Source organism: Panthera onca, chromosome B4 (genome assembly GCF_046562875.1).
Source record: "Panthera onca isolate mPanOnc1 chromosome B4, mPanOnc1 haplotype 2, whole genome shotgun sequence".
Lineage (NCBI taxonomy): Eukaryota > Metazoa > Chordata > Mammalia > Carnivora > Felidae > Panthera > Panthera onca.
Window position 1 is genome coordinate 89,906,886 of NC_138345.1, and position 14,533 is coordinate 89,921,418.

The 14,533-nt window shown below is 39.6% G+C and overlaps 1 protein-coding gene across 1 annotated transcript in view; it reads right to left on the minus strand.

Annotated features, from left to right (window-relative positions):
* The window catches only part of WIF1 (Wnt inhibitory factor 1), a 67,986-nt gene that overhangs the window by 26,602 nt on the left and 26,851 nt on the right, over window positions 1-14,533 (minus strand). The window contains exon 3 of the mRNA XM_078449720.2: window positions 195-303. Coding sequence (XP_078305846.2) covers window positions 195-303 — 109 coding nt within the window. The remainder of the gene's footprint in view (window positions 1-194; window positions 304-14,533) is intronic.

The window sequence follows — 14,533 nt, forward strand, 5'->3', positions numbered from 1 at the left end:
AGTTAGTTACTCCTGTCCTAATGTTTTGCCTAAAGGAGACAGGAACATGCCGAGCTGCCCTCAAATCAACAGATCTCTTCAGGAAAACATTCCACAATTCATTCCTCTGATGGGCGACTTCTGGATCTTAAATATTATTCCCATTCCCATTACATTTTAAATGTAAACCTTCCTCCGAGGCAAAGACCACCCACCTGATGCCTTGTGAGGCACTGTTCCCAGCAGAGGGACATTGACAGTTGGGTCTGCCATGATGCCTTTATCCAGGGAGCGTAAGGACAGGAATTCATAGAAGTACTCTGCCTACAACAAAAGGCAATGACAATCAGTACCATGGGAACCACGGAGCTTGAGAAGGCATTTCTTCACTGGTCATTCCTTTGAAGGGAAAGTGACATTTTTCACTATAGGAACTCTGGTGGAGCACATGACATCCAAAAAATTGTGTAGGCAAAACTCGTCCTTCTGGATTTTAGAACTCTAGGAATTAGACTCTGGAGAGAAGTGATGCTTTAAAAACATTAATGACACCTATCCAAAATATCCACAAGGCAGCCTTTTAGCTTAATATTACTTAGTTGCTGTCTTTTAAAAGGATTGAGAAAAACATGCTCTTGAGGAAACAACTGGTGTCGAAACAATTAAGCAACTGTTAGTCCTTACACAATCAATCCACTTCGGCTTCTTGGGTCATTCTTTAAGTCTTTTGATCAGAATTTGGAAAGCTGTAAGATCTAAGGGAAAATGAAAGCAGTAACTTATTGGCAAAAGAAGATATTAAAGTGCAAAATTTAATGATTTTGCTGTTGAGATTTATTTTTCAGTACCATTCCCTTTGGCAGGATTACATTTAATGTCTCAATTTAATTATGGAGAGAAAAGCCTAAAAGTGCAAAAGCCACGGCCGCAATATGGCAACGAGTGATAAAATTTTACATTCTGAACATTTAAATTTTCCCACTAAGTCTAGTAGAAAAAAATAATTCCTCCTACTTGAATATCCATGAAACACTGAAACTAGTGAAGTCTGATCTCACTGGAGAGCTTTGATGCTTAACTGATTCTCAACTGGGTTATTCGAAAGATTTGTGATAGAAACAACGTGTTCTTGCTTGGGATTAAAGAAAAATCAATAAATAGTGTAGATGCCAAAATGAGAGGCAAGCTGAGTGGTTCTGCAGTTATCTGTAGAGATATACAGAATTTGGATGGGTTCATTAACTAACTTATTAATTACATGAATATGGGTTACAAAGAAGTTTAAAAAAGAATATGGCCTTTCTTTATATTCAGTATAAAATTTATTTCCCAGTATGGAGGGTATTAAGAGATAGCTGGTAGACATTCACACAATTTTTTGTCCTAAGTCATAGAATCAATGTATTAGGTGTTAAGGACTTTGTAGGAGGATGATAATGCAAACGGGTGATCTCAGCTGCTATGGGGACATTGGCTATGCTTGCAGCATGTTGGAAAACACTTCCTGGTTTCACTGGACCAAAAGAAGCACCTTAGTTGACTAAATTCCCACTGTGGCCCCTTCTTTGGGTTGTGGCAGTGTTCCAGAAGACCACCATGAAGAGTCCTTGGTAACAAACTTTCATGAATTAATTTTATTAAATTCATTCACCAGGAGGGCCCTGAGGATAGAGTCAATTCCTACCCTGATGGAGGAAAGGCAGAGGACTGCAAGTCTGATGAAGGAAAGAAGTGTCGTCAGGAAAGGTAAGTCAATTTGGAATGAATTCCTTTGAAAAAGAGAACGTTATTTCCGACCTTGTGGTAAACCGACAACTCTTAAAAGTGGGCTACTTCTCAGATAGTGTTTCATGAATCCAGGTGTTTTAAATGGCTCTGCCAGCTGCACTTCCCTCTACACTTTACTGGATAATGTTTATCACTTGACGTTTGGTTCTAAAATATATTTTAGTTGGCATTATGAAAGGATTTAGTGATACATGCCCTTATAATTCATAACTTTGGTTTATTTGCATTATTAAGTACAGTAATAACAACAACAACATAACAAACGCCTGCGTAATGCACATGACGTCCCAATGTTTAACACTTGTGGTAACAGTACATATAATGATGGAAAAGAGCTGAGTGGACAGAACACAAACATGCTGAAAATAAAACATTTCAGTGGCTGGATTGCTTCAAATACCATTCAACAGGTCGTCATTTGCTGCTCATAATTCTATCTTTGAGCTCCATCACTTTATAAATGAAATCTACCTCTATATGGGTGATATACTTTAAAAGAGAATTAATAAAAATATAATTAAAACTAAGTTAATTTTTTTGTGTGTTACTAAGAAAAAGGATGAAAGACTAGCCATCAATATTAAAACAATGATTGTGTATGATGGATGCTAACTGATTTTTTTCCTTTTCCCTCTTTTCCAAATTTTCTACATGGGGTTCCTTGCCTTTTATAGTGACATAAACCCATTTATTTAAAACCAAACATTTATTATGTATCCTGCTTTCAGTTCTGTGTAGATGATGATAATCATTGGCTCCGTTTGAATAATTCTCTGATCACAGATGAAATATTCTTTTTTTGGACTTCTATGTAGGCTGTGCTCATGTAACAATTGGATTTAAATCTCTTGCTTGGGTACTTGCTTTAAGAAAACAACATTTACTAAGAACGTAGCTTCTGAACATGTCTTTCAAAGACTTTTGATGATGTTCAAAGAATGTGGAACTGAGAGTTTTACTCAGGGTCCAGAAACAATTCCATAGAGCCACTGGGTCTCCTGTTGTTGCTTTTGAGTTTGGCCACGTTAAGTAGGCTGGCTAATTAGTTTGTAATTCGCCTTGGCATGACTGCTCAATATGATGTTTAATGGATTTGTCTGGACAGCCAACATTCTCATTCTTATCAATAATGAATTTCACACTAGAGGTTGTAGGGTGTCCCTTTGATTTCTCTGAGAATCAGTGAGTATCAGTTTTTCTACTGCAAATCTAAGACTATATCATAGGGCAGGAATTGGTCAAAACAGTTTCTTACTTGGATTTTTATTGGCAATAGGCAGTTTCTAGAGAAAGCTTTTTTTTTTTTTTTTGTTCATCTTTCTTTCTGAAGATGATAATGATGCTATAATTTCTGAAATATATAATTTCCTTCATACTTGGTATATATTTTTTAAAGGGGCTTGCCTATCTACTGTTTTCATTGCCTTCTTAAAAATCCTAATGTGGAAACTACTTAGAAATTGACCAACCTGGGGGGCCTGGTGGCTCTGCCGGTTAAGCATCCGACTTTGGCTGGGGTCATGATCTCATGGTTCAGGGGTTCAAGCCCTACGTCAAGCTCTGTGCTGACAACTCAGAGCCTAGAGCCTGCTTTGGATTCGGTGTCTCCCTCTCTCTCTGCTCCTCCCCCACTCATGCTCCGGCTCTCTCTCAAAAGCAAATAAACATTAACAAAAAAAAAAGCTGCAGTTGCACAATAAAAAAAGAAGAAAAAAAGGAAGAAAGAAATTGACTAACACTTTGTCTCTGATCTTAACACTGACTTCTTTCAAAGTTTCACTTTGTCATTATAAACGGATCTACCCAAACGTCGAGTACCATATAAATATTTCTACAGATAGATTATCATCACCGTGTGGTAGAGATGACATATATTCCTCATTTAACTTAAGTATTAACTTAAATAGCTAAAATATTTCCCTCAAAGTTAAAATGGCTGATGAAATAAGCGATAGATTTATAATGTCATATTTTCAGTTCTAGACAGGACTTTCTGTTTTTACTTTATTTATAATATAATAAACAGTCTTGGTCCCAAACCTCTCCACTGGAAAAACTTATTTGGGGGCAAAAAAAACTTACATCTAGGCCAAAGAACAGTGAGCTCGCTTTAAAGTTTGGGAACAAGTTTCAGAGATTGTAGATTTATTACTTAGATAAAAGGAACTCAGAGCATGAACTCTAATAGGGAGGTGGCATATTGGAGAGCATGAAACCTCTATTAGGGAAAAGAACATTTTGTTTTATTAAATGACACTAATGGAAACTCAGGTAGAGGTAAGTAGGGTGCTTATTTGAGAAACACATGAAAAGATCGCCTTGTATTCAAACAAAGAATGGGCCTATTCAGGAGAATAATTCACTTCTAAATTAAGTCGCTGAAAAATCTTGCTGGCCTGGTTTGCCATGCAGTAAATTTTCTTTTCATGGAGAAGTATAAAAGACACCCAAATATTATCAAGAGAGGAGTTGAGTGCTGGAGCAAGTTAAGTTGCTTCCAAGCAACTTGGCTGACTATTAAGGTTGTTCCTTCCAGAAGAAATGAAGACATCATCTAAGCGGCAAAATGGAATAAACTCAGAAGGCCCTTCACGCTGGCACTCTTTCTGGGGTGGACTCAGAGAGAGGAAGCAGAGAACTACATTGGGAGGAACAGGGAGAATCCAGGATTTATCATCTTTGAAGTTATGGGTTTGTGGTGCATACTTAATCTAATAAGCACAATAATTACAGGAACCTCTGAGTTAAGAATCAAAGGTTTTTCATAAAACCATGGCTCTCAAGCCTCTTTTGACTTCATGTATCATGATGCTAACCTAAGTGTTCATGAGAGAACACTAAAGCAATAGTGGGATCAGGGTTGTCCTAAAAAAAATCTCAGGCGATTTATAGATACAAAGCATATAGATGTTGTAAAGTTTGAAACCTACAAATAATTTTTATTGAGTGTTTACTACACTCCAGTCACTGTTCATTGAATTCTCACAAGAACCTGGTGTTATTATAGCATGCATGTTTGTTCAGATTAGCCAGGCATTCAGTGTGAGAAATTACTAGGAGGATTTGAAATAGTTCCTACACTGCATGTGAAGGGCAGGAAGAAATCTACTAAAGTAAGCATGAAAGGAAAATAGTTCAATGTTAAAGTCCCAAACAAAATGAATAAACACGCCCAATGCTTAAAATAATCTGACGCCTGAATGTCTAGACCAAAAATTGCCAGATCTCACATTCTTCCTGGGCATTCTTCTTGTCACCTCCCTGCAAAATTTCATCCTTCAAACTCACAACTCATTATCTTTGGATGCTGTGACACTCTTGTGGATTCTTCTCCCGTGTCTTGATTTTCCTACATTTCCTTATTAACTCTTCTCCTCTCAGCTCCTGACTGTAAAAATCGCTAAGACTCAGGCCTCCGCTCTTCTCTCTTTATATTCTATCATAAAACTCATGCACATTCACAAGTTGAACTATTTCCTTTTGGGCAATGATGCTCAGTGTGAACCATTCACACTGCCTCATGGCCATGCTTGTGTGCATGGAGCTTAAGTCATTTATCTTCCCAAACCAGCTTCCTGACTCGATGTCTTTCTATCTGTCAACAGTATTATCGTTTTTCCAATAACAAAAGTACTGAACCTCTGAGTCATTGTTTCTTGTCTCTACCTCATCTCCCAATAGCCAGGCACCAAAGTCTTGTCCTTTGTCCTTGTATAATCTTTTGATTCTGTCCCTACCTCTCACTCCTACTGCTTCCTCCTTAACCCAGCCTTTGTTTACTCATGTTGGCATTATTAGAACATTTTCTGAAGTATCTTTCTTGCTTCCCTCTTTAAAACCTCTGCTATGGGGCGCCTGGGTGGCTCAGTCAGTTGAGCGTCCGACTTCAGCTCAGGTCACGATCTCGCGGTCCGCGAGTTTGAGCCCCGCGTTGGGCTCTGGGCTGATGGCTTGGAGCCTGGAGCCTGCTTCTGATTCTGTGTCTCCCTCTCTCTCTGCCCCTTCCCCGTTCATGCTGTGTCTCTCTCTGTCTCAAAAATAAACGTTAAAAAAAATTTTTTTTTAAAACGTCTGCTATAACATAAGCCAATATATCTAGTGGAAACATCGGTTTTGCCGTATCACAGTGCTTTCCTGTCACCCCTTATCTCTGGGATAGGGCCCTCAGCCTGTCAAGTGTCCTTCAAAATCTGGCTCCAAATTTCCTTTATTTTGGACTACTCCCCAACAGAGGTCCTCTTCTGAGGCTCAAATGATGTGCTCTAAACATTACCAAAGCCATACCTCTATTCCAGTGTTTTCACCTGCACTGACTGATAATAGGACCCAAACTAGCATAGCCCTTAAACATACACTGTCCTGTGTCATTGTTAAACTTTCCCACGTGGAGATCATGGATTTTCATGTACAGTTTGGATTCTTTGTGGTTAAGGATGGGATTCTCTCTTTCCCCCAACACTACTACAGATTCACTCAGCATTGGGCACACCAGGTATTTTATGAATATTTGCTGAATGAATGAATGACCTACTGGGAAGCATCCAGATGCGTAAGCCCAGTGCATTCCAGGGCACACTGCTATGGTGAAGGGGCATGAGCCTCTGATTTTACTGACAGGAATCAGCTTTTCTGTTTTGGTAATTGCTCAATTACTTTTATGGGTCAAAAGATTCCCTTTTCCTTTGCTGTGTGGTCAGTCGCTGCAGCATATGTAGAGAATAGAGAACATGTTTGAAAAAAAGAGCAATCAAACAAACATTGCCATTTGATACCCAACCAATCTCTGTGTAATTCGTAACAGTTTTATGCTTGTTAAGGGACAAAACCTTGGCAATGAGGCTCCCAGAATAAATATAGGCAGATAGTGTAGACAAGGTCCAGTTATGACACCTGATGTTGTCCAATGCTCTTCCGGTTCATGTTTCCAGAAGAGACCAGATCTCTTCTATAAGTTACATATATATCATTTTAATTATATGTAATTCACATAATTTTAAGTTTGTACATTTTGTAAGATTGTATAAATTTATATAAATTTTGCCTTGTCTAATTACAATATGCAATTACAATGTCACTGAGAAAGTGTGAAATGTCAACAAAGACTTTTTTCCTGAAGTCTTTTGAAACTGGCTCTAAGAAAAACTTGTTTCAAAGCCAAAAGAAAAAGCTCCTCCCCATGCAGAGTAGTTATTTAATTATCTCACTGGTCTTGGCTTAATTGATAATGAAATGAACATTGCTTAGAGAATTTCAATCAGCCTAGTTCTTCTGTTCCAGTAATCATTTTTATATACACTGCCATCGACCACAGTTAGTGGGCTGGGTTGAGGGAGTAAAGCTATTGGAATATAATGGTAATATTCAAACTTAAAGTCCAAGTAAACACATCCGGGACCATGAAAGTTTTGTAAACTAAAACTGGCAGGAGATCACAGGGTTTGGCTTCACATGAATCTGAAATATCTAAGACATTTTCCATCTTTTCCTCCTCCGGTTTGGAATCACCATTGCTCATGCAAACCAGAAACAGACCTGGCTATCTGACAAATCACTGGCTAGTCACTCTCTTTTAAGATTCCTGAAGGTAGAAAACCAATGTCATAGAGCACTATCTTGCTGTTTTGTGTTGGATAAAACCAAAAGCGAGGGGTTTTTAACGTTTATTTTTTGAGGGAGGGGTAACAAGAAAGCAGAAAAGCAAAGCATTGGGGAATGGAAAAGAGGTTTTTCTCTTCTAAAGACCAAGAAAAAGGATGCAGTATGCAGACAAAACGGGCTCTAAAAATACAGCCCCCTTCAGCATACTGCTTTCACCAGAGTGCCAAAATTTTCCACGGGAGGGGCAACGTAGGCAGCAGTGAGGCTACTGAAGGCTCATTCCTCTTTATTCCTCAAGGCTTCTGGGACAAGGACCTCCTCCCCCCAGTGAGCCTGCCCTAATCCAAACATCTGCAAAGTTATGGGTCAATGGCAACCCCCAAATTGGGCACTGAGAAGGCCAGTATTGGGCACTATCAGGTGGGGTAAGGAATGGGACTGGGGAAAGAAAACTTTGTTCTAAGGGGTACAGCTGGCACCCAGTGGACCAGGGCCAGGCCAAACAGGAGGTGTGGGAAGAGAAACCTCGGGAGCACAGCCACACGCTTCCCCTGGCTAGGATGGTAATTATTAGAGAACATGGAAGGGCTCAGGAGGCAGCGGTTTGAATGCATGGTGCTCTAGAGGAGACGAGAGGGAGATTTCAGCTCCGGAAAAAGAAAAGGAGTACTTTCTCTGTTTTTTTTTTCTTCTCATCTCACGATGTACATTTGAATATTTCTTTTCTTAAAGCTTCAGAAGCAGTCATTGGGTATTTGTTTATATGGGGGGGTGGGTGGAGAGAGAATTGGCTCAGAGCTATTTCTTTGATAATAATTTAAAAACTGAGCGATTATCCTCACACATCATGGAGTACATTTATTCTTCATCAGTATCTCATTCCCTTGTTCTCGCCTTCATGCAATTCACACAATAGTGTACCTTCAGCACATCACATTTTTTTGAGGACAGAATGACTTTTATAAAATGTAGAAATAAATTTGTGTAGCACCTATAAGTAGCTTGAAAGGGGCAAGACTGATGTCCCATTTCTTTCAGTGTTCTTTATAATGTAGAGTTATCTCCTGGGATGTATATTTATTTCATTCCACTATAAAAAGTATTCGGAAATCTTTAACTGACTTAGAAATATCAGTGGATGTTCTCAGTGATGACTTTAAAAATATTTACCATTAGGTCATGTTTGTCTTAGTTTTAGCTTCAGGTAGTTTTCTAAAATTCTTTAATATACTTTTATTGAAACCACATGGACAGTGTTAACTTACGTCTTGATAAAAGCCAGAAAAAAAACCAGACTTTCCTTCTTGACTTTATGTTTTGAAAAAAATACATTAAACTATTTGGTAAATAAGAGATATGCCTTAATTTGATTTCTTTGTCCATATAATCACAATTTCATATATCAGGATACTATGTTACAAGATGCCTCCAATGACCAGTTTCTCTGTTCCTATCTAGAAACCAAGTAGAGAAAAAAAAAGTCTGTAATTTTAGTTTTAGATTTTAGGGAACTAGTGTTACTAGCAAAAGATTCAAATAGCAGTCATCACTATAAATTTATTTTTATACTTCAGGAAAAGCCATTGCCTAGAACATGCAGCGTAATTATCCTTTTTAATCTTCTAAGCTCCTCTAGATACTTGCTGTTTTAAAACTGTTACTAAGACATGCATTATTCATCCTTTATAAGAAAATGAGAAACTGAGGCAGAACTGAAGCAATTTCCTGGAGAACACTGATGATGAAAATCCATAATCTGAGGACTGGCTATATCTATGGAGCCAACTTCAGTTGCCCCCTGACACCCCTGAGCAATTCTTTTAAACATGCCTGGCCTCTCCCTTCCCCCCCCACACCAATTCCATAGTTTCCCCCAAAGTCCTCTGCCCCATCCCTGCTATCATCGCTCGACTGATGACTGGATCATATTCACAAAGGAAACAGAAATGGCTACACATGAATTCTCTCAACTTTTCCTCCATCCACCTACAAATAGCCCACATCCACATTCAGTCAGCTTCCTTCCCATATCCTCTGAGATTGGCTCTATCAATAATGTCATCTTCTCTCATGTATATTTATAGAACTAAAAGGTTAAAACCCAACCCTGTCGCCACAAGGCTCTCTTTCTTCCTTCCTGTCAGCACCATGCTTCCGGAGGAGTCTATACTCATGGCTGCAGTGTTCTTGCTCATCAGTCTTCGGCTCACTGACGTAAGGCTGTTGCCCTCATCGCTATTAAAATGTCTTCATAAAAGGTCACAGATGGCCTCCAGGTTGTTACAGCCAATGAGCACTTTCCATCTTAATCTCTCCTGTATTCTCTGAAAATTTTTATTATAATCAACTTCCCTCTCTCTCTCTCTTTGTCCTATATCAGCAACAGTGTCCATGAACTCCTCCTCTCCTCCTGTCTAGCTTTCTGTAATGGTCTTCCCAGGCTTCTCTTTCTATAATGGCACCTGGAAAAAGAGTTCTGAAGGTGGGCCCACACACCATAGCTTATGTGTTCATATATATGTGATTGTTTTTCTGGGCACAGCAGACCCTGGCTCTCCTCACATTCTTTTTTTTTTTTTTAATTTTTTTTTTTAACGTTTATTTATTTTTGAGACAGAGAGAGACAGAGCATGAACGGGGGAGGGGCAGAGAGAGAGGGAGACACAGAATCTGAAACAGGCTCCAGGCTCTGAGCGGTCAGCACAGAGCCCGACGCGGGGCTCGAACTCACGGACCGCGAGATCATGACCTGAGCAGAAGTCGGACGCTTAACCGACTGAGCCACCCAGGCACCCCTCTCCTCACATTCTTAAAGGAGTCCATGATTCAAAAAGAAAAAAAAAAAAATGGTTAAGAGCCACCGCCTTAAAATGTTGATGTTTCCAGGAAACAACTCCTGCTCTCCTCTTCTTGCCTCTGCTCTCTTCTTGAAGTATTTTATCTATTTCTGTGACTTTATACCGTCATTTCAATGACCTCCAGATTTTTATCTCCACTTTCCATGCTTCTTCTTAGCTCTCAGTTCATGTTGGCAGCTGTCTACCAGACATCTCTCCTTGGGCCTAATTTATTTGAACCAAACTCATCACCTTCCTGGTGAACCTGTGCACTCACATTTCTTTAGATAGCACTGTATACCTGATTACCCAAGGAACAAACTTGGCAGTCTTTCTATACCCCTAACTTTTTTTCTGACCAGGCATCTCCACAAACTATCCCTGATTTCTCAAATCTGTTCCCTTCTTTTCCTTCCCACTGTTACTACCAAAATTCAGGCATTTCTCACATAGGCTCCCGTAATTGTCCCCTAACCTATCTCCCCACTAACTCATGCTATCTGGATTTATGCCTTCCAGGCTACACTATCATCCATTTTTTCCTCATAAATGCCAACTGGGCCACACCACTACTCCCACGTGAAACTCTTAATAGTTTCCAATCACGAGGAAGAGTTTAGCGACAGCTTGACATCTGGCTCTGACCACCGGCCTCTTCTCTCACATCTTAGTTCCAGCAAACTTTGAGTCCAATCTTAGGTCCAGTAAGCTTTAAGTCCACTGAACTGCCATGCTCTCTCCTGAATCCTGCTCCCTACTCTATGCCCGGAATGTCTACTCCCTTCTCTTTTCCACCAAGCAGACTTTGACTTACCTCTCCAGGCACAGGTGAAATATCATCTCTTTGGTAAAACTTTCCCGTCCCAGATTCTTCTTTCCTGCACTTTGCCCCTTATCTTTACTATTGTACTTACAGTAACAATCTGTTTACTTGTCTTCCCCATTAAATTCTCCTCTATGGAAGGGACTTTGTCTATTTTTATTTGAATCCCCAGTGACTAACAGTTTTGGTGGCATAAAAGCTTTTTATAAAAAATAAATTCAAGCTTTGAGTCAAACTATTCATACCCTAAAAAAATCGGTAAATCACATCTTACCATGTCCATTCCCAGTCATGAAACTTCTGACTTTAAATGAAACAGAAGCCCAGTATACTTGTGAACCCTTGATTGAGAGAGGTAGACACTGGCATCCCAATCACAAGTCAGCAGGAAGTAGGAGATAACGGGGCCATGCACAAAGAGACTGAAGCTGGTCCTGAGCTGGCTCTCCATGGAGACTGCTAACAGTCCAAAATAACAACATCCACAGGCTGGGGCGAATATGGGTGAAATCTGGGCTACAGTAAGACCAACTTGGCTTGAATTCTCATTCCATTACTTACCAGTTGGTCTTGGGCATAGTCCTAGCCTCTTATCTATTGAGTGTGGCAGGCAAAAGACATTGTATACACCTACAATGCCAAGGAAGACCAAAAAGAGATCTAGTATTTATGCTTATGGAGCTATCAGACTGAAAGGGAGTTGGTCATTAACCAAATAACTAAAAAAATTAAGACCGTGATAAGATGCTTTAGGGGAGAAGCATGTAGCATTTTGGGAATATGTAATTAGGCTTAGCTTGCCTAGTTGTCAAGAAAGGCTTGCCTGAGAAAGAATGGCAGAACTGATATCTGCTTATGAGGCAGACGTTAAACAGGGTATGGGGCAACAGTTTGGCAGAGGTAAGATCAGGTGCGTAAGCTCTGGCAGGACTTTGGCAAGCTTGAGGAACTGAAGTGGGGCCAGCACCTACTATATGGTGTTTTTGCAAGATGAAAGTAAGTAATGGCTGGAGTAGGTAACCAATGTTGACACATGGGAAGCTTTCAACAAATGGTAGTCATTATTAACAGGATCAATACACAATTCTCTTATTGCTGGGGCATGCTAGTGGGAGTTTCTAGACAGTGGAAGAATCCACACATAGAAAGGAACATTCTGGGGATTTCTGAGTGTTTGGGGCTAGAGGAATGTGATCAAGGGGGTTCCCATGGGTCCTGAAAGAATCAACTATGTGTTGTGGGCCTAGGAGTAGAGTTCATAAGGAACAAGGGGCTGTGAAAATAGTCTAAAAAATATTTTCCTTTTCTGTTTAGTGCAGCTGTGGGCTTACAGGTGAGGTTAGCATAAATAGGTAAAATTGGAATTGCCCTATTTCTTTAGCTTTAAAACAAATGAGAAATGTCTTATTGACTATGATCCTACAGGGAATTTATAGGATAGAAGAATAAGTAAAACTACACCACAAAGATATAATCAATGAAATCCAGGCTATGGGACGCTATGGGCCAAACACCCAGGGTCCTCAACAAAAATTTGAAGGAATAGGAAAAGAGAGAGAGATGGAGGGGAAACCTAAAGATTAGTAGGCACAGTGTGTGCACCTTTCTTGGATTCTCATTCAAATAAACGAACCTTTAAAAATGTATGGGCAATAGTTGGAAATTTAAACACTAACCAGATATTTGATGATGTTAAAGAATTATTTTTAGGGGCGCCTGGGTGGCTTGGTCGGTTGAGCGTCCGACTTCGGCTCAGGTCATGATCTCACGGTCTGTGAGTTCGAGCCCCGCGTCGGGCTCTGTGCTGACAGCTCAGAGCCTGGAGCCTGTTTCGGATTCTGTGTCTCCCTCTCTCTCTGCCCCTTCCCTGTTCATGCTCTGTCTCTCTCTGTCTCAAAAATAAATAAACGTTAAAAAAAAAAAAGAATTATTTTTAATGGTTTGGGGGATTTTTAAAAAAACTTTTTTTATCTTTTATAGATACATACTAAAATATTAATAGATAAAATTACATGACACCTGAGATTATTTCAAAATATACTATGGGAGGGGGGCATGGGTAGGGAGTATAGATAAGACATGGATGGCCATGAATTAATGATTCTTGAATCTGGGTGATGGATAAATGGCTGCTCATTTTTCTATTCTCTCAATATTTGTATATGCTCGAAATTCTCCATAATAAAATGCTTTTTTTTAAAGTTTATTTATTTTGAGAGAGAGAGAGAGAGAGAGAGCACGAGGGGAGAGAGGCAGAGGGAGAGAGGGAGAGAATGCCAACCAGACTCCAGGCTGTCAGTGCAGAGCCCGACGTGGGGCTCAAACGTATGAACCGTGAGATCATGACCCGAGCCAAAATCAAGAGTCGGGGTGCTTAACAGACTGAGCTACCCAGGCGCCTCAATAAAAAGCTTTTTAATAAAGAAAAACAGCGAATACTGGCATTTGTGTTGAATGAATAAGCTTTAATTCACAGACAATAACACATCGCAAGTGATACAGTGATGCTTCCCCCCGGGCTGCATGCTCATTAGCTGTAGCTCCCCGCTCACTCTGGTCCTGCCATGCTGGTTTCCTTGCTGCTTCTTAATGTGCCAGGTACACTCCCGTCGGAGGGACCTGGCACTAACTATGCCTTCTGCTGGGGCGCTTTTCCCCCAGATAGCCACATAGCTTACCCCCTTTTAAATTTTATTCCTTTCTAGTAAAATGTCATCTCATCTAAGCAGCCTTGCCTGACCATCCTCTCTGACACAGCAGCCCCCACCATGCATATTCTTATTCTCCACTTTATGTTTTTCACTAGGACTTATCATCACTTGATATATGTCCATTTAAACATTTAACAGATTATGTATCTCCTCCTAAGCTTTACAAGGGCCATCACTCTCTTGTGTTCACTGCTGTATTTTCAGTACCTGGAGCAGAGCCTGTAGCATTGAAAGTGCTCAATAAATGGAGACATTGGATAAATAAATTGGATGAGTCAAAGAAAGAAAGAAGAAAGTTCAGCTAACATAATGACATTCTTCTGTTCATGTTTCAATTTGGTAACATCTTTGTTATTAATTAATTAGAACTAATTTACTTGAAAATCTTTGCGAGGGTCAGAGCTGTTGGCTGAGATTGATCTGTAGGGTAAAAGGCAAGATCTAGGAAAATCAAATGTGTTTTGGAAATATAAGCACAGTGTAATTTAACCATAATTTTACCGATTACATGATTTCTTTCTACTCAGATATTAATACAAGAAGTTGGTTGTATGAGATAAAACATTGAGTTTAATTTAAACAGGAGTAAATACTCTTATTTCCTTTAGTAAGTTCAGATCAAGAGTATTATTATTAGAGTTTCTCAAAGAGAGAGACGAAGACCTCTTCTGCAACCCTCACCTTGCCTAATGCTGTACTACACAATACAGGTAATATGTACTACTGATTTAAACCAGTACTTTTAAAACCACATACTCTCCATAGCTGTCTTTGTCAGAAAACTTTTTATATCAATA